The sequence below is a fragment of the Erinaceus europaeus genome, chromosome 15 (assembly GCF_950295315.1).
Source record: "Erinaceus europaeus chromosome 15, mEriEur2.1, whole genome shotgun sequence".
Lineage (NCBI taxonomy): Eukaryota > Metazoa > Chordata > Mammalia > Eulipotyphla > Erinaceidae > Erinaceus > Erinaceus europaeus.
Window position 1 is genome coordinate 23,055,754 of NC_080176.1, and position 24,442 is coordinate 23,080,195.

General features: G+C 49.5%; 1 protein-coding gene and 1 long non-coding RNA gene across 2 annotated transcripts in view; one reads left to right on the forward strand and one right to left on the reverse strand.

Moving 5' to 3' along the window:
* The window catches only part of LOC132533124 (uncharacterized), a 215,632-nt gene that overhangs the window by 184,887 nt on the left and 6,303 nt on the right, over positions 1–24,442 (forward strand). The gene's annotated exons all lie outside the window — the stretch shown is intronic.
* Positions 7,853–10,581, reverse strand: LOC103115332 (olfactory receptor 10AC1-like). The gene is made up of 2 exons (XM_060174079.1): positions 10,400–10,581; positions 7,853–8,814 (listed from the first exon to the last, which is right to left on the reverse strand). The coding sequence occupies exons 1-2, from the start codon at positions 10,413–10,415 to the stop codon at positions 7,853–7,855; spliced, it is 978 nt and encodes a 325-aa protein (XP_060030062.1). The 5' UTR covers positions 10,416–10,581.

Sequence of the window (24,442 nt, forward strand, 5' to 3'; positions counted from 1 at the left end):
TCCCAGGTGGAAGTTTAGGCTCTATAGTGGAAATGTGAGGTTCCTGCTGTCTTAGGGTTCGAGAAGACAATGTATAGTTACTGTTATCATCACATTATTTGGTAATTGGGTCAGCTTTGAAAAGTCCCTTTGTTAGACATACAATCAATTTTTCCCCCTCTCATATTACTTAAATAGTGATTTATATTTCTACAGTTTAATAGGTGTATACATAAACATCATTCCCCATCACCCAAAGATTGCGTCCCATCCCACCCACCCGCCCCACCCCCACCCACCCCCCCGCTGGCCCAGGAAGCCTCATGTCCACCCTCCCGCTCACCACAGGGTTTTTACATTGATGCCCTACTCATTATTTATTTATTAATGAGAAAGATAAGAGACGAGAGAAAGAACCAGACAGCACTCTGGCACATGTGCTGCTGGGGATCGAACTCAGGACCTGATGCTTGAGAGTCCAAAGCTTTATCACTGCCACCTCCCGGACCACTGGGGGAGATATCTTAACACTTATGCAAAGATTCATCCCTGAGGCTCTGAGTCTAAGCATTTGCTCCAGTTCTTTTTCTTTTTTAATGACAAAGAGACTGACAGGAAGAGACACAGAGTTAGACACAGAGAAAGACAAGAGCTGGGCGAGGGAGATAGCATAAGGGTTATTCAAAGAGACACTCACACCTAAGGCTCTGGTAAAAAAAAAAAAAAATTAAATAAATAAGAGCCCTGCTCAGCTCTGGCTGCTGGTGGTGCTGGGGATTGAATTTGGGAACTTGGAGCTCCAGGCATGAATGCCATTCAAAGTGCTTGGCTTAAGTGTCTATTCCTGAGTGAGTGTGTGTGTGTGTGTGTGTGTGTGTGTGTGTTGGGGGGGGGAATTATTAGTGAAAGAGACTGAGAGGGGAAAACAACCAGTGTCACTCTGTGATCTATGAGGTGCTGGGGATCGAACTCAGGACCTGAAGCCTACAAGTGTTGTTAAAATTCGGAGGCTCCAGCTGGCCGGGCTAGCTTCACGGGCGGGTAACAGAGATGACCAGAGACATACGACTGGGCAGGGAAGCTGTATTTCCTTATTCAGGAACAACGATTCATAAACTAAGACAAACTAATCACCAAACAGAATTCTGCTGTCTCTTTGCGGCGGCGCAAGCACTCTCTCCAACTCTGGAACTCTCCAACTCTGGAACTCAGGAACCCTCTCGGGGTTCCTTGGGGCAGGGCCAAGCGGGCCTGTGAAATTAGCAGGACTGATCCAATTCTCTTGGCGGGGGAGAACTAGAGCAACCCAATGTAAAGCATACAACATACAAGTCCAGCAGTTTCTCTGCTTGCCATTTGTGACACACACACACACACACACACACACACACACACACACACACACACACGTGAGTATATACAAAGAAAGCCATCTTGGGAGCTGGGTGGTAGCACAGTGGGTTAAGCACATGTGGTACAAAGCACAAGGACCAGCGTAAAGATCCCAGTTTGAGCCCCCAGCTCTCCACCTGCAGAGGAGTTGATTCACAGGTGGTGAAGCAGGTCTGCAGGTGTCTATCTTTCTCTCTCCCTCTCTGTCTTCCCCTCCTCTCTCCATTTCTCTCTGTCCTATCCAACAGGGACAACAACAATAATAACTACAGCAATAAAACAAGGGCAACAAAAAGGGAATAATTAAAAAAAATTATCTAATTTATTTATTCTCTTTTGTTGCCCTTGTTGTTTTATTGTTGTAGATGTTGTCGTATTGGATAGGCCAGAGAGAAATGGAGAGAGGAGGGGAAGACAGAAAGGGGAGAGAAAGATAGACACCTGCAGACCTACTTCACCACCTGTGAAGCGACTCCCCTGTAGGTGGGGAGCCGGGGGCTCAAACTGGGATCCTTATGCCGGTCTTTGAGCTTTGTGCCACCTGTGCTTAACCCACTGTGCTGCCACCCGACTCCTTAAATAAATATTTTTTTAAAAGATTTAAAAAAAAAGCCATCTCTTGCCAACAGAAGGATGATGACATCTTACCAGTGAAAGAGTAGCTCTGGGGAGTGGGGCAGTAGATAAAACCTTGAACTCTCAAGCATGAGTTCAAATCTCCAGCATCACATGTGCCAGAGCGATGCTCGACTTCTGTTCCTTCCCCTCCTCCCTCTCTCTCATTAATAAATAAGTAAATAAAACAAACGTGTTTTTGTTTCCTTTTTAAATACTAGGAGTCAGATAAGGATGCTGGTATCCATGTGTCTGACTCCCAACAGCTCCTTGGCGCGTCCTCCTTCAACCACCAATCTTGCTCTGTTCCTGACAGAGGAGTGCATGGCTTCAGCCCTACGGACACCCCCAGGCCTGTGCTGGGGTCAGCTCTCCTTGGCAACACCCCCTACAAGGGAAGTAAAGACAGTAACAAGGGCTGTCTTGGCGGCAGATGGCAAGAACTGCTTTGCTTTGGTTTCTTTTTCTTTCTTTCTTTCTTTTTTTTTTTTTGTCTCCAGGGTTATTGCTGGGGCTCAGTGCCTACACTATGAATCCACTGCTCCTGGAGGCCATTTTTTCTCTTTTGTTGCCCTTGTTGTGTATCCTTGCTGTTGTTATTATTATTTTTGTTAGTAGTATTGTTGTTATTGCTGTTGTTGTTGGATAGGACAGAGAGAAATGGAGGGAGGAGGGGAAGACAGAGGGGGAAGAGAAAGATAGACACCTGCAGACCTGGAAGGAACTGGGAACTCAGGTGCCTGGGGTGGGAAGCGATCAGTCCCTCTGAGGGCATCATGGCTCCTGGTGTCCACAAAGAGTGACTCCAGGAAGGAGCACTCTGTCCTCTGGGGGGACCTGGCCCTGGAGAGACCCAGAGGCTTGAGTGCTCTAGAAGATGTCATGGCCTTCCAGAATCTTCCAAACATTCAGTGCAGGATTGTTGTTTGAGTTCAGAACGCCAGTAGGCCTACCAACACAGGATGGAGCGGGTGGAGATAAGAGTCAGAGAGGCAGCAGAGACGTTTCTGAACTGCTGGGCAGTCAATCGAGTGGTGGCTGACTTCTAAGTGGGTGGCATGTGGATCTGGGGAGCTCACCAAAGAGCCTGCTTCTGTTCTGCGGATTCATCTAAAATGCATCTAGGATGTCAGGTGGTAGCACAGTGGGATAAGGAATGGTGTAAGGAACCTGGTTCGAGCCCCTGGCTCCCCACCTGCAGGGGGGTTGCTTCACAGGTGGTGAAGCAGGTCTGCAGGTGTCTATCTCTCCCCCATCTGTCTTTCCCTCCTCTCTCCATTTTTCTCTGTACTATCCAACAACAATGACATCAATAACAACAATAATAATAAGCACAAGGGCAACAAAAGGAAAATCCAGAAGCAGTGGATTCATGGTGCAGGCACCGAGCCCCAGCAATAACCCTGGAGATAATAATAATAAAAAATAAAATGCATCTCGGGCTGGGGAGACAGCATACAATGGGTCTGCAAAAAGTCTTTCATGCCCAAGATTCTGAGGTCTCAGGTTCAATCCTCAGCACCACCATAAACCATAGCTGAGTAGTCCTCTGGTTAAAAAAAAAAAAAAATACAGAGAAGCAGTTACAGAAGCCTGAACTCCTGCCTGCTGCACCCCAAAAAGAATTTTGTTCAGGGGCCAGGCAGTATACTGCACAGCATATTAAGTGCACATGGCACAAAGTGCAAGGACCGGCAAAAACATCCTGGTTCAAGCCGCTGGCTTTCCACCTGCGGGGGTGGGGGGTCGCTTCACAGGCGGTGAAGCAGGTCTGCAGGTGTCTTTCTCTCCCCTCTGTGTCTTCCCATCCTCTTTCTATTTCTCTCTGTCCTACCCAATAACAATAACAACAACAATAATAACAACAACAACGATAAGCAAAAAGGGCAACAAAAAGAGAAAAAATAGCCTCCAGGAGCAGTGGATTCATCATGCAGGATCATAGGAAAAAGTTGGTAAGGGGTAAGTATATATAAATATAGTTAGTTCTAGAAATAATAGTCATCCTATGTCTATGGTCTTGGGAGAACCACTACAGTTTCCAATAGAAGGAATGGAGACACAGAACTCTGGTGGTGGGAATGGTGTGAGATTATATCCCTCTTATATCTTAATTTGGTAAACCAAGATCAAATAACTAATAAAAAATTAAAAAGAGGGAAACTGGGGAATGTTATGCATGTACAAACTATTGTATTTACTGTTGAATGTAAAATATTAATTCCCCAATAAAGAAATTAAAAAAATTTAAATGAAAAAATAAACCAAATGCATTTTTCATCTCCACAAAAGCATTCCTTCAACAGCTCAGGAGGGGTACAGTGGCTGGAGCTTTGTTCTTTTTTTTTTTACCCCCCTTTTGTTGCCCTTGTTGTTTTATTGTTGTAGTTAGTATTATTATTGTTATTGATGTCATCATTGTTGGATAGGACAGAGAGAAATGGAGAGAGGAGGGGAAGACAGAGGCGGAGAGAAAGATAGACACCTGCAGACCTGCTTCACAGCTTGTGAAGCAACTCCCCTGCAGGTGGGGAGTTGGTGGCTTGAACTGGGATCCTTATGCCAGTCCTTGTGCTTCATGTCATGTGCACTTAACCACTGTGCTACCTCCCAACCCCCCTGGAGCTTTGTTCTTAAAAATGTGAAGTCCCCAGTTGCATCTTGGGTATATCACAGGCGGTGAAGCATGTCTGCAGGTGTCTATCTTTCCCCCTCTCTGTCTTCCCCTCCTCTCTCCATTTCTCTCTGTCCTGTCCAACAATGACAACAGCAACAATAACAACAACAATAATAAAAGCAACAACAACGATAAAAAACAAGGGCAACAAAAGTGGGAAAAATGGCCTCTGGGAGCAGTGGATTCATAGTGCAGGCACCAAGCCCCAGCAATAACCCCGGAAGCAAAAAAAAAAAAAAGAAGGATTTTATTTATTTATTTATCTATTTATTTATTTTACACAGCGGTAGAGATGGAAAGAAACCACAGCACCGAAACTTCCTTTAGTGTAGTGAGCACAGAGTGATTTCAAAAAAATGGAGGAGTGGTCTGGGAGGTGGCGTAGTGGATAAAGCAACAGAGTCTCAAGCCGGAGGTCCTGAGTTCAATCCCCAACAGCACACATGCCAGAGTGACATCTGGTTCTTTCTCTCTTCTCCTGTCTTTCTCATAAAATAAACAAAAAACAAACCAACCAACCACAAGGCTACTGAAAATGTCTGGAGATTTGTGGTTTGGAGGGTGTGACAATCTTCTCTTATGAAAAGTCACATTATTGTATTTTTAAAAGATTTATTCATTTATTTAGAAGAAAGAGAGAACCAGAACCAGAAAACCAGTGTACTGGGGAGGCCAGCCAGCCCCTTGCTGTTCAGACCCCAGAGCCAGCGGCTGCAGGGACACCATGTGACACATGCAATGTCTTCTGGCTTCATCTGTGCTTTTAATTTTATTTTTTGTTGTCATCAAGATTTCACTGGCCCAGGTCAACTTTTTCCCCAGATAAAGAGACAGGAGGAGAGAAGGAGAGATACCACAGCACTGGAACTTTTTCCAGGCTGCTGGGGGCATGGCTCAAGCCTGAGTCATGTGCCTGACTAAGCAGGTGGGCTGTCTTTCTGGTCCCTTTCCAATCACATTCCAGTAACAGGGAAAGAGGGGAGCCATGCAGTAGTGCAGCAGGTTAAGTGCACATGGTGCGAAGCCCATGGACCAGCGTAAGAATCCCAGTTCGAGCCCCTGGTCCTGCACCTGTAGGTGGGTCGCTTCACAAGCGGTGAAACAGGTCTGCAGGTGTCTTTCTCTTCCCCTCTCTGTCTTCCCCTCCTTTCTCCATTTCTCGCTGTGCTATCCAACAACGATGGCAGAAATAACAACAATAATAACAATGATGATAAACAAGAAGGGCAACAAAAGGGAAAACATGGCCTCCAGGAGCAGTGGATTCATAGTACGGGCACTGAGCCCCAGCTATAACCCTGGAGGCACAAAAAAGAAAAAGAAAAAAGAAAAGAAACAAAGAAGGAAAGAGACACCTAGGCATGGCTGCAGGGTCCATGGAGCTCCCCCACCCCTGGTGCTGTGCACTGTGCTCCCATGTGGTACTGGAGGCCCCTGGCCAGTGAGATGTCGGGGATCAAGCTTAGGACACCATGCTTGAGAGTCCAGCACTTTATCTACATCTTCATCTCCTGAGTTATTGATACTCATCATAATCCTGGAATGTGGGAGGCCCTCTGTGCTTCTTCATCTCCTGAGTTATTGATACTCATCATAATCATGTAATGTGGAAGGCCCTTTGTGTATTTCTGTGCTGTCTCTCCGGCCTGCTCACCCTGCTTCTGGCAGTCTTGCCTGGCTGGGGACCAGAGCGCTGCATGCACACTGGGGCCCTCAGTATTCCATCCCTACAGGCCACTTGGCCATGTCCAGTGGCCTTTGTGGGGACCAGGACTTGGGGTGGGGGTGCTCCTGGGTGGAAAGAGGGTGCTCAGGAGTGACCCCAGACAGACAGACAGGCCAACAGACAGATACACACACACTGATGAGAAGCAGAGCCAGCCTAGAGTTGGACTTAGGGGGCCCTTGACAGACAGACAGACAGGCACATGAGAAGCAGAGAGAAGCAAAGTCAAGCCAAGTCAGAGAGTCAGAGCTGGGAGGCCCTTGTCTGCCTGCAGGGTGTCCACTGGGGTGTCCATCATACCTGGCTAGGGGAAGCTAGGTCCCTCAATAGACAGACAGACAGACAGACAGAAACACACACACACACACACACACACACACACACACACACACACGAGGACTCAACAGATACCCAATGAGAGAAGCAGAAACAGGCCTAGTTGGAGGGTGTGTGTATATGTGGGGCCTTGGCTGCCCATGGAGTGTCTGTCCCTAGACAGACAGACCGAGCAAAGCCATCAGAGAGCCGAAGCTGGGGGGGCCCTTGAGTGCCTGCCCCTGGGCTGTCTGGCAGGGTGTCCATGGCATTGTCCATTGGCCTGTCTGTGGGGCTGTCCATGGAACTGACCACCATGCTGTCCATTGGGATGTCGGTTGGACTGTCCATCAGGCTATCTGTGGGGCTGTCTGTAGGGTGGTCCATCAGGCTGTCCGAGGCACTGTCCTTGGTGCTATCCATCTGGCTGTTAATGGTGCAATCTGTCTGGCTGTGTCCATCAGGCTATCCATAGCGTTGTCTATCCTGATGTCCACGGTGCTGTATGAGGTTCTGTCCATCTGGCTGTCCATGGCATGGGCTATCGGGCTATCTGTCAGGTGCTGTCCATGCTGCTCTCCATGGTGTTGACAGCGGAGCTATCTTTGGCCTGGTCCATCTAGCTGTCCACTCGGCTGTTCGGGGTGCTGTCCATCCAGCTGCCTGTGGCATGGTCTGTGGGATTGTCCATAGCTCTATCAATCTGGCTGTCTGTCAGGCTGTCTGAAGCTCTGTCCATCCAGCTGCCTGTGGCGTGGTCCATGGGGCTGTCTGTGGCCCTGTTGATCTGGCTGGCCATCAGGCTGTCCAAGCCTCTGTCCATCCTGTTGTCTGTGGCACTGTCCACCAGATTGTCCAAGGCACTGTCTGTCTAGCTGTCCGTGGGGCTATCCGTGGCATGGTCTATCAGGCTATCCGTCAGGCTGTCTGAGGCTCTGTCCATCCTGCTGTCTGAGGCGCTGTTGGTGGCCCAACCATCTAGCTGTCCACAAGGCTGTCCATTCAGTGGCCCATGGTGTGGTCCATGGGGCTGTCCATGGCACAGTCTGTCAGGCTGTCCTTCAGGCTGTCCAAAAGTCTGACCATCCTGCTGTCTGAGGTGCAGTCCGTGGCGCCGTAGGTGGCCATCCCCACCCCACCCCCACCCGCTAGGTGGCCTCCGGCTGGCGGCCAAGTACCCGCAGCAGGGCACCCTGCAGGTCTCGGTTGCGCAGCGTGTAAATGGCGGGATAGAGCAGCGGCGTGAGGTTGATGTAGACGAGCGACACGAGCTTGTCCTCGGCCAGCGAACGGCTGCCCAGCGGGCGGGCGTACATGGCGGTGGCGCAGCCGTAGTGCAGCACAGCCACCGTGAGGTGCGAGGCCACCGTGTGGAAGGCCTTGCGGCGGCCGGCCGCATCGCCCACGCCCAGGATGACCAGGAGCACGCGGCCGTAGGACAGCAGGATGAGCGCGAGCGGCAGCACGAGCAGCAGCAGGCAGGCGGCCAGCAGCGCCCGCTCCTGCAGCGCCCGGTCCCCGCAGGCCAGCAGCAGCACGGCCGGCAGGTCGCAGAACACGTGGTCCACGCGGCCGCCTCGGCAGAAGGGCAGCCGGAACACCACGGCCGTGAGCGCCGCTGCCAGGCCCGCACCCGCCCCACAGCAGACGGCCAGCAGGCGGAGGCAGCGCGCCGGGCTCATGAGCCGCGGGTAGGCCAGGGGCCGGCACACGGCCAGGTAGCGGTCGAGCGCCATGGCGGCCAGCAGCAGGCACTCGGAGCCGCCCAGCGCCACGAACAGGCCCATCTGCGCCGCGCAGGCGGCGGGGGCCAACGCCTGGCCGCCTGGGGGCAGCAAGAAGCCGGCCAGCATGCGCGGGGTGAGCACCAGCGTGTAAGCCACCTCCACGGCCGACAGCGCACCCAGGAAGAAGTACATGGGCGTGTGCAGCGAGGGCGCGGCGGCTGCCAGCGCCACGATCAGCAGGTTGCCGGCCAGTGTGGCCAGGTAGAGGGGCAGCAGCAGCGCGAACAGCATTGCCCGCAGCGCTGGCGGCCACCCGGAGAAGCCCAGGATCACGAACTCCAGCGGCTCCGTCCAGTTGGCCGCCCCCAGGCTTGTGTCAGCGCCTGTGGGTGGAGAGGAGGGGACAGGCAGGTGGGCCTGGGCAGATGGGGTGGGGGCAGGCTCGGGGCCCCCAACACACAGACAGACACACGCCTGGGCCACAGGATAGGGGCCCCAACACACACAGACAGACAGACATTCACACACCTGGGCCAGAAGGATAAGGGCCCCCAACATACATACAGACAGACACACACCAGACAGATAGACAGACACTCACATACCTGGGCCACAGGATAGGGGCCCCCAACAAACAGACAGATAGACAGACACTCACATACCTGGGCCACAGTATAGGGGCTCCAACACACACACAGACAGACACACACCTGGGCCACAAGATAGGGCCCCCAACATACACACAGACAGACAGACACACGCCTGGGCCATAGGATAGGGGCCCCCAATACACAAACAGATAGACAGACACATACCTGGGCCACAGGATAGGGGCCCCAACACGCAGACAGACAGACACACACACCTGGGCCAGCAGGATAGAGGCCTCAACACAGACAAAGAACAGACACTCACACGCCTGGGCCAATAGACTTGGGGCCCCCAACACATAGACAGACAGACAATCACACACCTGGGCCAGCAGGCTTGGGGCCCCCAACACACAGACACACACACACACACACACACACACACACACACACACACACGCCTGCAGTCCAGCTATCTGCTGCCATGCCCTGGCTTCCTCCCTGCTCCAGGACTGGGCTGTTCTCCCTTCCCTGTGCTTTGTTTTCTTTTCTTTTCTATTTATTTTAATGACACAGAGATTTAGGGGGCCAGGTGGTGGCACACCCAATTGAACACACACATCACCATGTGCAAGGACCCTGTTTGAGCCCCTGGTCTCTACCTTCAGGGAGGACGCTTCACAAGCAGTGAAACAGTGCTACAGCATATCTATCTGTCTATCATCTATCATCTATCTATCTATCATCTATCATCTATCTATCTATCTATCTATCTTTCCCTCCTCGCTCTATCCTATTAGTAAAATAGAAAGGAGAAGGAGAAGGAAAAAGAGGAAGAGGAGGTGGAAAAGGAGGAGCAGCCTTCCTTTTAGGCAGGTGGCAGAGTAAATGCACATGACTGAGGACTCTGGTTCAATCCCCTGCCCCCCCCTCATGCAGGGGGAAAGCTTCACAAGCAGTGCTGCAGGTGTGTCTGTCTCTCCTCTATCCACCTTCCCTCACCAATTTCTTCCTGTCTTATCAAATTAAATAAAATTAAAAATTAAAAAGAAAAAAAGGAGGGGAATGGTTGCTGGGAGCAGTGGGCTCATACTGGCCATACCAAGACCCAGTGAGATCCCGGGTGGCAAATGAGAGAGAGAGAGAGATATTAAAATACACAGAGTGCAAGGTCAGAGCTCTGCTCAGCTCTGGCTGATGTTGGTGTGGGGATTGAACCTGGGACCTCAGAGCCTCAGGCCAGGAGAGTCGTTTGCAGGAAGAACCCTGATGCTGCCTCCCCTGCCTCTGACTCTGCATTATGCTGCTCCTGCCTGTTGTTCAGCCACCCATTCCACAGCCCCTCTGCTTCACCCAAGTCCACCCTCAGGGTCTGTACCTGCAGAGCCAAGCATCCTGGGGCCCCCCTACTTGGGTAGAAATGGGGGGCCAAGTGCCAGTGCAGAGTGGCAGAAGGGAGCGGGAGTTCCGGCACCCAGCTCTTTCCTGGGGGATCTGTCTGCAGGGAGGGTGGTGGTTGTTTATTCCTGCAGACAGAGAAATAAGGGTTAAGGGGCCCACTGCTTAATGGGGGGGAACCTCCCCTCTTTCTGCTGGCACAGCAGGGGCTTTGCTCTCTGCACCCACCCAGTCTAGCTTCTTGCTCTAATTTTGATTTTCTGTTTCATCCCCTTGGCTGGCTTTGAGACACACCCAGGAGACCTGTCGTTTTCGGGACAGTGAATGACAAGGGAGGAATACTGCTCTCTGAGTTGTGAGCCGTGTTGGGGGCAGCACCTCTGCTGTGGCCTCAGTGACAGTGGCAGAGCCTGGTCTCCTGTAAGGCCCCCTCTTGCCTCCCAGCTGCAGGGGTGACCTCTCCCCCAGCTTAGCCACCTACAACCTCCGCCCCAGCTGTCCCCAAGTCAATGCATGATACACACACACACACACACACACACACACACACTTTGGAGCCAGGGCCTGGTGTAAACAGGATATAATGGGTCTGGGCCACATTTTTCTTTTTTTCTTATATTTTTATTTATTTATTGTTGGATAGAGTGAGAGAGAAACTGAGAGGGAAGGGGCTGATAGAGAAGGAGAGAGACAGTGAGACATCTGCAGCCCTGCTTCACCACTCGCGAAGCTTTCCCCCTACAGTGGGAACCAGGGGCTTGAACCTGGGTGCTTGCGCATTGTAATGCGAACACTTAGCTGGGTGTGCCACCGCCTGGCCACTCACATTTTTCATAGAGAGAGAGAGAGAGAGAGAGAGAGAGAGAGAGAGAGGCAGAGAAAGGGGCAGAAAGAGAGGCAGAGACAGAGAGACATAGAGAGAGGCAGAGAGAAGTAGAGAGGCAGAGAGAGAGAAAGAGAGAGGGTCAGAGAGAGAGGCAGAGAGAAAGGGAGATACCACAGCACCGAGCTTCCTCTGTTGCTATGGTGCCCACCATGTAGTGCCAGGATTTGAACCTGGGCTGTGTGATGGTGAGGCAGGCATCTCCCCTGAATGCATTTTTTGTTGTTGCTGCTGTTTGTGCCTCTCACTCCTGTCTGTCTGTCTGTCTGTCTGTCTGTCTGAATGAATGAATGAATGAAAGGGAAAGCAGACTAGTGAAGGAGGGGAGTGGAGTGGTACATACAGGAGGCCCCAACCTCCTGAAATAATACAAACACAGCCCCCACATTAAGCATGAGTGTTGCCAGGGTCTCTGAGGGAGTGTGTGCAGCCAATCAGAAGCAGGGGCTCCCCCCCCCCCACTCCATGAGTCCTCCTCTTCATCTCACCTGGCCCAGCTCACCTCTGAGGGAGGGACCCTGGGCTCAGGATCCCTCCTGGTGGAGGGGCTACCCAGGGCACCCTTCAGACCCCCGGACAGTGTGGGTATGAGCGGTTGGTCAGATCCATGGTGGCTGGAGTTGGCGCTGCCCGTGGGGCCTGGGAGATGGAGCCCTTCCTGTCACTGTGTGTCACAGCCTGAAACATGAGATGGCGGGGCTGTGACCTTCCTTCACCAGGGGATTTGCTGGCTCTGCCCAACGTGGTGGCGGTGGGGTCTCACTTCTCTGAGCTGATTTCTTTTCTTCCTGAGAGACAGAGAGTCAGAGAGAGGGAGAGATATCACAGTGCCCAAGCTCCCCCTTTTGGGGAGGGGGTGCAGGCTTGGATCTGGGTCAAGCTCAGAGCACAACAGGCCCTGTCCAGGTAAGCTGTCTAGCTGAACCAGTGGCTTTTATTTATTTTTTTCAATGGATTTTTTTCTGTAATGGTAAGTTTTCTTTACATTATTATTATTGTTGTTGTTATTTTGCTTCCAAGGTTATCAGTGGGGCTCAGTGCCTGCACTATGAATCCATTGCTCCTTCAGGCCATTTCCCCCCATTTCTTGTTGCCCTAGTTGTTGTTATTATTGTCATTGTTGTTGTTGTAGTTGTTGTTGTTGGATAAGACAGAGAGAAGTTGAGAGATGAGGGGAAGACAGAGAAGAGAGAAAGACAGACACCTGCAGACCTGCTTCACCGCTTGTGAAGTGACCCCCCTGCAGGTGGGGAGTTGGGGACTTGAACCTGGGTCCTTGCACATGGTAACCTGTGCACCACCACCCAGCTCCCCTGTGAATGGTAAGTTTTTAAGGATTTCTTTTCTTCCTCCTCCTCCTCCTCTTCTTCTTCTTGGAAGGTTTTGCCTATGTTTATTTAAAAAGATTGACTGGGGGGTCGGGTGGGAGCGCAGCGGGTTAAGCACAGGTGGCAAACACAAGGACCGGTATAAGGATCCCAGTTCGAGCCCCTGACTCCCCACCTGCACAGGCGGTTGCCTCACAGGCGGTGAAGCAGGTCTGCAGGTGTCTATCTTTCTCCCCCCCTCTCCATTTCTCTCTGTCCTATCCGATAACAGCGGCATCAATAACAGCAATAACAATAACAACAACAAGAGCAACAAGGGCAACAAAAATGGGGGAAAAAATAGCCTCCAGGAATGAGAGAGAGAGAGAGAGTACCCAATCTCCATTCTGCACATGTGATGCGGGGATTGGACTGAAGGCATTTTTAAAATGTAATCTGGGGGCCGGGCGGTGGCATGCCTAGCTAAGCACACACATTACCGTGCACACGGACTCCGGTTCCAGCCCCCAGTCCTTACCAGCAGCAGGGAAGCTTCACAAATGGTGAAGCAGGACTGTAGGTGTCAGACTGTCACTCTCCCTACCTATCTTCCCCTTCCCTCTCAATTTCTCTGCCTCTATCCAAAAGAAATAAAAAGTATTCGAAAAAAAGGGGGGTTTGAAGGCCAGCAAAACAGCTTATTTGGATAGTGTAGTTCTTTTCTTTTTTTTTGAAATGTTTTTTTTTATATTTATTTATTTTCCCTTTTTTTCCCTTTTTTATTGTTGTTGTAGTTATTGTTGTTGTTGTTGATGTTGTTGAGAGATAGGACAGAGAGAAATGGAGAGAGGAGGGGAAGACAGAGAGGGGGAGAGAAAGACAGACACCTGCAGACCTGCTTCACCGCCTGTGAAGTGACTCTCTTGCAGGTGGGGAGCCGGGGGCTCGAACCAGGATCCTTTTGCCCGTCCTTGCGCATTGCGCCACGTGCGGTTAATCCACTGCGCTAACGCCGGACTCCCTTTTTTTAAAAACTTTTTTTTATTCCCTTTTGTTGCCCTTGTTTTATTGTTGTAGTTATTATTGTTATTGGATAAGACAGTGAAATGGAGAGAGGAGGGGAAGACAGAGAGGGGGAGAGAAAGACACCTGCAGACCTGCTTCACCGCCTGTGAAGCGACTCTCCTGCAAGTGGGGAGGCGGGGGCTTGAACCGGGATCCTTATGACTGTCCTTGCACTTTGCGCCACCTGCGCTTAACCCGCTGTGCTGCCGCCCGACTTCCACTGTAGTTCTTTCCTTTCTTTCTTTTTTTTTTTTTACTTTTAAAAATATTTATTTTCCCTTTTGTTTCCCTTGTTTTTTTTTATTATTGTAGTTATTGATATCATCGTTGTTAGATAGAACAGAGAGAAATGGAGAGAGGAGGGGAAGACAGAGAGGGGGAGAGAAAGATAGACACCTGCAGACCTGCTTCACTGCCTGTGAAGCAACCCCCCCTGGAGGCGGGGAGCCAGGGGCTCGAACTGGGATCCTTATGCCAATCCTTGTGCTTCGCGCCATGTGCGCTTAACCCGCTGTGCTACCGCCCAACTCCCATTCTTTTCTATTTATTTATTTATTTATTTATTTATTTATTTATTTATTTATTTATTTTTAACCAGAGCACTGTTCAACTCTGGCTTATGGTGGCACGGGGCTTAAACCTGGGACTTGGAGCCTCAGGCCTGAGCATCTGTTTGCATAACCATTATGTTATCTACCCTCCGCCCGTGTAGTGCTTTTCCATGTGTGCAGCTGGGTTCAAGCCTGGCCCCCACCACACTGAAGGAAGCTTTGGTGCTGTTGTCTCTCTCTCTCTCCCTCTCTCCTCTTCCTCTCCCTCTGTTTCTGCCTCTCCCTCCATTTCTCCCTCCCTCTCCCTCTGTCTCTCCCTCTTTCTCTCCATCTTTTTCTCCCTCTTTCTCCCTGTTTCTCTCCCTCTCTCTCGTCTTTCCCTCTCCTTCTCCTTCCTCCTCTTCCTCTCTCTCTTCCTCTGTTTCCCCTCTGCCCATGTCTCTTCCTCTATTTCTCCCTCTCCCTTTTCCTCTCTGTCTCTCCCTCTCCCTCTCCCTTTCTCCCTCTAAAACAAAACAAATAAAAGACAGTTTGTAGTGGTCTGGGAGGAGGCACAGTGGCTAGGGCACTGGATTCTCAAGCATGAGGTCCTGAGTTCGGTCCCCTGCAGCACATGTGCCGGAGTGATGTCTGGTTCTTTCTCTCTCTCTCTTATCTTTCTCATTAATAAATAAATTTAAAAAATCTTTAAGGGAGTCGGGCCATAGCGCAGAGGGTTAAGCACAGGTGGTGCAAAGAGCAAAGACAGTCATAAGGATCCCAGTTTGAGCCCCTGGCTCCCCACCTGCAAGGGAGTTGTTTCACAGGCGGTGAAGCAAGTCTGCAGGTGTCTATCTTTCTCTCCCCCTCTCTGCCTTCCCCTCCTGTCCTGTCTCTCTGTCTTATCCAACAACACGATATCAACTACAACAAAAATAACTACAACAATAAAACAAGGGCAACAAAAGGGAATAAATATTAAAAATTAAAAATAAATAAAAATTTAAAAAACTAATAATAATAATAAAAGAGAGTTTGGGATTCCCAGGGTCTGTGCAGAGGCAGGAAGGGCTTGGCCCAGGACTGGGCCAGGGAGCAAGCAGGTTTGTAATCTAGGGGGTCTCTGAGCAGCTTCTCTCTCCAGTCCGCCCCACACCTGCCATGGGGCACAGTCTGCAGTGGGGTGCCCTTTGCTTCCATGCCCCTTGGGTGGCCTCATGTTAGGGGGCCAGGGTTCGTGCCAGCCTGGACCTGGGCCCGTCCTTGTTCCTACATGCCGTGGAATGCCACCCAAGTAACCCTTCCATCTGAGTCTCAGTTTTCTCTCTGGTCCCCTGCCGGTCTCTGCAGCACCCATCAAGGTCACCATCTTCTGAGGGGGAGACCCCCTGCCACTCCTGGGGTTCCCTCCCTGGCCCTGAGGCAAAATGCCTGATGCTTCCCTACCTCGGAGACACCCTCCCCTCCTTTGTGCTTGACTCATGGACACTCTCAAGACAGGTTGGCTCAGCACTCCCGTCTGTCCCTGTGCTCGAACCCTGGCCTGGGAGACCAAAGGAGAGAGGGCCACATATGGAGGACAGACAGAAACAGAGAAAGACAGAGACTGAGAGATAGATGGAGGAAAGAGACAAAAGAAGGAGAGAGTCACATCTACCCAGAAGACAGAGACAGAAGACATAGAGGAAAAAACGACAGAGAGAGAGAGAGGAGAGAGAAGTGAAAAGAGATTCCATGCCCCAGCCTCCCCCCTCAAGACCCCTCCCCTGCTCCCGGATGTTTTGGGGTTGGGGAAGCAGGTGAGGGCTTTGTTCTGGGTCTCTGACAGTCCCCCCCAACCCCACCTTGTGTGGTGTCCCGGCAGGATGGGGACCTCACTCTGGGGATCCCCAGTCCTCCCAGCCCAGGAGGGAACAGAGGTCCAGGCTCAGGGAGGAACAGAGCCGTCCAGCTGAGAGGAAGGGCAGCAGGGTCTGGCTGAAAGGAGCCGCTCCCCACCCTGCAGCCCGGCACCCCTCCCCACCTGCCCCCTGCCCTCGCACCTGCACCACACCATTCCGGAAGGCGCTCTGCCCTCAGCAGAACTGAGGAGGGTCTGAGGAAAGCGGGAGGGGGGTGCCGGCGGCCTCTACCGCATCTTTCTCCCTGACCGACCTCCAACTTCTGTTCCCGGGGACCCGGGAGGGAAGACGTGCTTAACAGGTTTCTGGGGGCCCACTTAGGGGTCTGCCTCCCTGCAGGCCCTCAGGGCTTCATTAGCGGGCTTTCCCCCAGCCTGCCCCCCAGAGCCCCGGGGCACAGAGCTCTCAGAAGGCTGGGACTGCAGGGACAGAGACCACTTGGGGAATTGGAATTGGGGTGCCCTGAGGGAGCTTGAAGTTCTCAGGCCAAGGGGGGGGGGTGGGCACCCCCCACAGAGATGAGAGCAAGAGCCCAGCGCACTCTTGGACCCTGGGGAGACTGTGTCCCGAGAGAGGAAAGTTCGCACTCTCTCCATGGCTGCCCCATGTCTGGGCAAAAGGGTGGTCAGGTGGTGGGGGGGCGAGGGGACTGGCAGGTCACTGTTAACCTCCATCACCTTCATTTCCGTAACTGGGTTCCTATTTGACAGCCCCAAACAACAGCCCAACAGCACAGGGGCGTGTGTGTGCATGTCTCCGTGTCTGTGCGTCTGTCTCTGTGTGCATGTCTGTGGGTCCATCTGTCTCTGTGTCTCAGTGTGCTAGTGGCCCATCTGTAGAGGACGGAGCACATATGCCCTTGTTTCCGTGCGCTGTCTTGTTGGGACCCAGCCCCTTTTATTTTTCTCCTCAATATTCCAGGCTGACTTTTTCAAATATAAATCCAGAGGTAGAGAAACAGCATCAGGGGCCAGGTGGTGGCACACCTAGTCAAGCACACATGTTACAATGCACAAGGACCTGGGTTCGAGCCCCCACCCCACCTACAGGGGGAATGCTTTGTTAGTGGTGAAGCAGGGCTGCAAGTGTCTGTCTCCCTCTCTGTCTCACCTACCTCCTTGATTTCCGGCTGTTTCTATCAAATAGATTAAGATAATAAATAAAAAAACCAAAGAGAAACAGCAACAGAGAGAAAGACAGGACAGTACTGAAGCTCCCTCAGCACAGTGGCTCTGGGCTCAAACTTGGGTCGTGCCCAGGACAAGGCAGGTATGGCTCTGAGGTGTGTGTGAGAGAGAGGGGGAGAGGGAGAGGGAGAGGGAGAGGGAGAGGGAGAGGGAGAGGGAGAGGGAGAGGGAGAGGGAGAAAAAATGAGTGTGTGTGTGAGAAAGAAAGTGAATGAGTGTGTGTGTGTGTGTGTGTGTGTGTGTGTTGAGAGAGAGAGAGAGAGAGAAAAAGACAGAGAGGGAGAGAGAGAGAGGGAGAGAGAATATGAGTGTGTGAGAGTGTGAATGTCACTTGGGTAATTACTGTGGTTCAGTCCCTGTTCCCAGGGGTCATGTTTTTTTCCCTTTACTTTCTAAATTTCACGGTGACTTCCAAGACCATCGGACTGCAGGGCTGTAGCTCCACACTGCCACCAGCCGCAGGGAAACCGCAAAGTCTCAGTGACAGATTGCTGCTTTCTTCTCTTTTCAACAAGTTCATGTGTTCGGATTCTTTATATTGCACCTCAGTGAAACCATCTGGTAGCTGTCTTTTGGTAGAACAGATATGCACTGTAGCAATCAAAGTCCTTGAACACAAAAATCTGAAGGGTAAGATTCTTTGGCTGTGGACAGCGTTGTGGTTCTGCCAAGACTTTCATGCTCTGAGGTCCCAGGTTCAGTCCCTAGCACAGCAACATCAACATCAATGCTGATCCATGCTCTGGTCTCTCTCTTATTACAAGAAAATAAATAAAACTTAAAAAAAATTCTTTGACCTTACCTCACAACCCCTCTTTTCACATTTATTTAATGTGCAGCCAAGGCATGGGAAGTAGCAAGATCTCTGTGCAGAAGACTCTCGAGCCTGAGGTTCTGAGGTCCCAGCCAGGTTGAATCTTTGGCATCAGGCGTCAGCCAGTACTGAGCAGAGTTCTAGTAGTGTTCTCTCTCTGTCTCCCTCTCTCTCTGTCTCTCTTTCTCTCTCTCTCTGTATCTTTCTCTCTGTATACCTTTCTCTCATTAAAAATGCCACAAATAAAAAATATTAAAAATTATTTGTTTATATTTCCTTTAAAGATATTTTATTATTTTTACCAGAGCACTGCTCAGCTCTGGCTGATGGTGGTGTGGGGGGTTATAGGTAGGACTTCAGAGCCTCAGGCATGAGAGTCGTTCTACATAACCATTATGCTATTTACCCCCACCCCCTTTAATTTCTTCTTACACATTTATGGTTTAATTTTTATAATATAATGCTTGTTCTGTATAGAATTCAAATAGAAAGATGTGGGTAGGGATTCAATATTTTTAAATCTTTATTTATTTGAGAGAAACACAGATAAATTGAGAAGGAAGGGGGCAACAGAGAGACACCTGCAGCCCTTCTTCACCGCTCAGGAAGCTTCCCCCTGCAGGTGGGGACCAGGGGCTTGAACCTGGGCTCGTGCACTGCAATGTGAGCATTTCACTAGATGCACCACCACCAGGCCCCCATTTTTAAAAAATACTTATTTATTATTCCCTTTTGTTGCCCATGTTGTTTTATTGTTGTAGTTATTGTTGTTGATGATGTCGTCGTTGTTGGATAGAACAGAGAGAAATGGAGAGAGGAGGGGAAGGCAGAGAGGGGGAGAGAAAGACAGACATCTGCAGACCTGCTTCACTGCCTGTGAAGCGACTCCCCTGCGGGTGGGGAGCCGGGGGCTGGCACCGGGATCCTTACGCTGGTCCTTGTGCTTTGTGCCACATGCGCTTAACATGCTGAGCTACCGCCTGACTCCCCTGGCCCCCATTTAATAAGAAGGCAACTTCTGAGAGTCAGGCAGTAGTTCAGCAGGTTAAGCGCTGATGCCGGTTACTGTCTGTGCACTTTCCGCCACGTGCGCTTAACCTGCTGAACTACTGCCTGACTCTCAGAAGGGCGGAAAGTGCACAGACAGTAACCGGCATCAGGATCCTGGTTCAAGCTCCCGGCTCCCCACCTGCAGGGTAAACAGGTAAACAGGCGGTGAAGCAGGTCTGCAGGTGTTTGTCTTTCTCTTCCCCTCTCTGTCTTCCTCTCCTCTCTCCATTTCTCTGTGTCCTATCCAAAAATAATGACAGCAATAACAACAACAACGATAAACAAGGGCAATAAAAGGGGGGTAAGTTAAAAAAGAAGAAATGGTGCAATCCAGGAGATGGTGTAGCAACATCTGGAAGCTACTTAAAAAGCTATAAAAAATGGTGACTTCACCATGTTCAGCCGATCTTGGATGGACCTTGAAAAATTCATGTTAAGTGAAATAAGTCAGAGACAGAAGGATGAATATGGGATGACCTCACTCTCAGGCCGAAGTTGAAAAACAAGATTAGAAAAGAAAACACAAGTAGAACCTGAACTGGAATTGGCGTATTGCACCAAAGTAAAAGACTGGGGTGGGTGGGTGGGTGGGGAGAATACAGGTCCATGAAGGATGATAAATGACATAGTGGGGGTTGTATTGTTATATGGAAAACTGGGAAATGTTATGCATGTACAAACTATTGTATTTACTATTGAATGTAAACATTAATTCCCCAATAAAGAAATATAAAAAATAAAATAAAAAGAACCAGAAATAAAAAAAAACATTAATTCCCCAATAAAGAAATTTAAAAAAAGAAAAGAAAAAAATTTTAAAAAAAGCAAACCCACTTTCAGAGAAGAACACACTCTCTTGAGACTCTGGATGCAGAGAAGCTGAAAGAATTGATCACCAGCATCGCTCTGCTAAGCTGTGTTGCATCTGGGGTTGGAAGAAATATCTCTTTTACAATGTCTGTTTACCAATCAATTTCTTCTTCTAGCGTTTGCCCTTCTTCCGTAGCCAGTCAACAGCATCAGGTTGAGCCTGATGTAAAGTTTCGAGACCTCCTTTGAATCTGGAGAGGTGGCAGTCGTTGACTATGTGGGTCATAGTCTGTCTGTAGCCGCAGGGGCAGTTCAATACAAGGCAGGACCAGAGCATCACTCGAGCACCGGCGATGCCAAGAAATCCCGGGCTTCAGCCACTGTGTCAGCTCCAGGGCTGCATGCTCATGGAGGTATTGGAGGGGTGGGCATGGGTCAGTGTGACAAGTGCACAAAGATCGTGGAAACCTAAGGGAAGGGCTGTGCTTGCTGACAGGATGGTTTACCAGCAGGTGCTGTGCCAAATATCCCAACCCATCTTGGGTCATTAGATCAAGAGTTTTAATAGTAGACTTCATGTGTTTTCCCGGACTTAATCTCTTAAAAACATTTTACTTATTTATTTGTGTGCTCGTTTTAATGAGTGAGACGTTCAGAGAGAAAGAGAGAAACCAGAGCCTTGCTGAGCTCTGGCTGATGGTGGTGTTGGGACTGAACCTGGGACCTCAGAGCTCAAGTATGAAAGTCATTAGCATATCCATTATGCTGTCTTCCCATTTAATCTTTTTTTTTTTCCCCAGAACCCTGCTCAGCTGTGGCCGATGGTAATGCTGGGGGTTGAACCTCAGATTTCAGAGCTCAGGTTAACAGTTATTTATATAACCATTATGCCATCTCCCCAGTTCTCTAGTTTTTTTTTTTTTAATATCTTCTTTTTTTATGAACTTAAAAAATTTTTTTAAATATTTATTTTATTTATTCCCTTTTGTTGCCCTTGTTGTTTTATTGTTGTAGTTATTATTGATGTGGTTGTTATTGGATAGGACAGAGAGAAATGGAGAGAGGAGGGGAAGACAGAGAGGAGGAGAGAAAGATAGACACCTGCAGACCTGCTTCACCGCCTGTGAAGCGACTCCCCTGCAGGTGGGGAGCCGGGGTTCGAACCGGGATCCTTATGCTGGTCCTTGTGCTTTGCGCCACCTGCGCTTAACCCGCTGCGCTACAGCCCGACTCCTATCTTCTTTTTTTATTGGATAGAGACAGAGAGAAGTCAAGAGGAGAGGGGGAAATAGAGATGGAGAGAGACAGAGAGACATCTGCAACACTGCTTCGTCATTTAAGACCAGGGGCTCGAACCCAGGTCCTTGTGCACTGCAACATGTCTGCTCTACCAAGTGTGAATTTTCTCACTTAAGCCACCTGTTGCTCACATCAAACTTGGCGTTGGCTTCTCAAACAGCCAGCAACTTGTCAGAACCTCAAATGCCAGTCACCTTGCTTGCCAAGAACTGGAGAAATCCTTGGCATTACTGGTTTGATTTGGAGTTTATGTGTTCCTCTCAGTGTCTGGGACTCCTGCAAAAGCCTGTCACCACCAGAAGGCTGATCACCTTCAATACGCTTTTTTTCAGGGCTGAGGGCTTAGCAGAGTAGAATGTATGCCCCCCCCCCCACCATGTGCAAGACCCTGGGCTCAAATACTGGCATCCTCCAAAACCCACCCCCCTAAAAAATTATCTCCTCTAAAAACACTTTTCCAGCTGCCCAAACTGATGTGGCCAGCTCATCCTGGAAAGAGATGGCACGTGCTCGGCCAGGGAAGGCACTGCTTTCTCGCAGCCTCCTTTAAAAAAATTTTTAAAAATATATTTATTTATTTATTTTAGTGAGAGATACAGAGAGACCAGAGCACTGGACAGCTCTGGTTTATGGTGGTGCTGGGGATTGAACCTGGGGACCTTGGAGCCCCAGGCATGAAAGTCATTTTGCAGGGGTCGGGCAATATCGCAGCCAGTTAAGCACATGGCGCAAAGTGCTTCACAAGTGGTGAAACAGGTCTGCAGATGTTTATCTTTTCCTCCCCCTCTCTGTCTTCCCCTCCTCTCTTGATTTCTCTCTGTCCTATCCAACAACTAACGACATCATCAACAACAATAATAACCACAACAAGGTTACAACAAAGGCAACAAAAGGGAGAAAAATGGCCTCCAGGAGCAGTGGATTCATGGTGCAGTCACTGAGCCCCAGCAATAACCCTGGAGGCAAAAAAAAGAAAGTCATTTTGCAGAACCATGAGGCTGTCTCCCCAGCCCTCTCACAGCCTTCCATTTCTCAGTGCTGGGAAGGCATTGTGTGGGATGAAGCAGCCCCTTTGAAACACTCTCCTTTCTTTTGCTCTTGCTTTTCTGTGACTTGGGGCTACGGTGTTGTATGTTCAGTCTGGCAGTGTCTATATATGTCGTCTACTCCAAGCAGAGTGAGGGCATCTACACAACAAGCCCGGTGTTTAATAGCCAGTAGCTCAGGGGGCCAAGCAGTAGCACACCTGGTTAAGTGCACACATTACAGTGCGCAAGGGCCCAGGCTCAAGCCCCTGGTCCCCACCTGCAGGGAGAAAGCTTCACGAGTGAAGCAGGGCTGCAGGTGTCTCTCTGTTTCTCTCCCTATCTCCCCTTGCCCTTCCCAATTTCTGTCTCTATCCAGTAGTAAATACATAAACTGGGGACCAGGCAGTGGCACATCTGATTAAGCACTAACATTATAATGCACAAGGACCCAGGTTCAAGCTCTTGGCCCCCACCTACAGGAGGAAAGCTTTGCTAGTGGTGAAGCAGGGCTGCAGGTGTCTCTTTGTCTCTCTCTCCTTCTCTCTCAATGTTTGGCTGTCTCTATTCAATAAATAAGTAAATATAATAAAAAAGGGGGTGGGTGGTATTGTACCTGGTTGAGCATACATGTTACAATATATAAGGACCTGGGTTCAAGCCCCTGGTCCCACCTGCAGAGGGAAAGCTTTGTGAGTGATAAAGTAGAGCTGCAGGTGTCTCTCTCTCTCTCTCTCTCTCACCTCCTTCCTCTCAATTTCTACCTGTCTCCATCCAATAAATAAATAAAGATAAAAAGATAATAATAAATACATAAACTAAACAAATATCCAGCAATGTGTTTACACAAAATAGTAAAGCAATCCCCCCCCCCTTTTTTTTTTTACCACAGCACTGTTCAACTCTGGTTTATGGTGGTGTGGGGGATTAAACCAGGGACTTGAGAGCCTCAGACATGAAAGTCTCTTTGCATAACCATTATGCTATATCCCCACCCGCAATCATCTCTTTTTTTAAAGTTTTTTTTTAAGGCCTACAGGATATAGGTTTCTTTTTTTTTTTAATAATTTATTTCTTTATTGGGGAATTAATGCTTTACATTCAACAGTAAATACAGTAGTTTGTTCATGCATAACATTCCCCAGATTCCCATTTAACAATACAACCCCCACTAGGTCATTCATCATCTTTCATGGACCTGCATTCTCCCCACCCACCCACCCACCCCAGAGTATTTTACTTTGGTGCAATACTCCAATTCCATTTCAGGTTCGACTTGTGTTTTCTTTTCTAATCTTGTTTTTCAACTTCGGCCTGAGAGTGAGGTCATCCCATATTCATCCTTCTGTTTATGACTTATTTCACTCAACATGATTTTTTCAAGGTCCATCCAAGATCGGCTGAAAACGGTGAAGTCACCATTTTTTACAGCTGAGTAGTATTCCATTGTGTATATATACCACAACTTGCTCAGCCACTCATCTGTTGTTGGACACCTGGGTTGCTTCCAGGTTTTGCCTATTACAAATTGTGCTGCCAAGAACATATGTGTACACAGATCTTTTTGGATGGATGTGTTGGGTTCCTTAGGATATATCCCCAGGAGGGGAATTGCAGGGTCATAGGGTAGGTCCATTTTTATCCTTCTGAGAGTTCTCCAGACTGTTCTCCATAGAGGCTGGACCAATTGACATTCCCACCAGCAGTGCAGGAGGATTCCTTTGACCCCACACCCTCTCCAGCATTTGCTGCTGTTACCTTTTCTGATGTATGACATTCTCACAGGAGTGAAGTGATATCTCATTGTTGTCCTGATTTGCATTTCTCTGACAATCAGAGACTTGGAGCATTTTTTCATGTGTTTCTCGGCCTTTTGGATCTCTTCTGTGGTGAATATTCTGTCCAAGTCCTCCCCCCATTTTTGGATGGGGTTATTTGTTGTCTTGTTGTTGAGTCTGGCAAGCTCTTTATATATGTTGGTTATTAAACTCTTATCTGATGTATGGCATGTAAAGATCTTCTCCCATTCTGTGAGGGGTCTCTTGGTTTGGGTAGTGGTTTCTTTTGCTGTGAAGAAGCTTTTTAATTTGATGTAGTCCCATAGGTTTATACTTGCCTTAGTCTTCCTTGTAATTGGATTCGTTTCATTGAA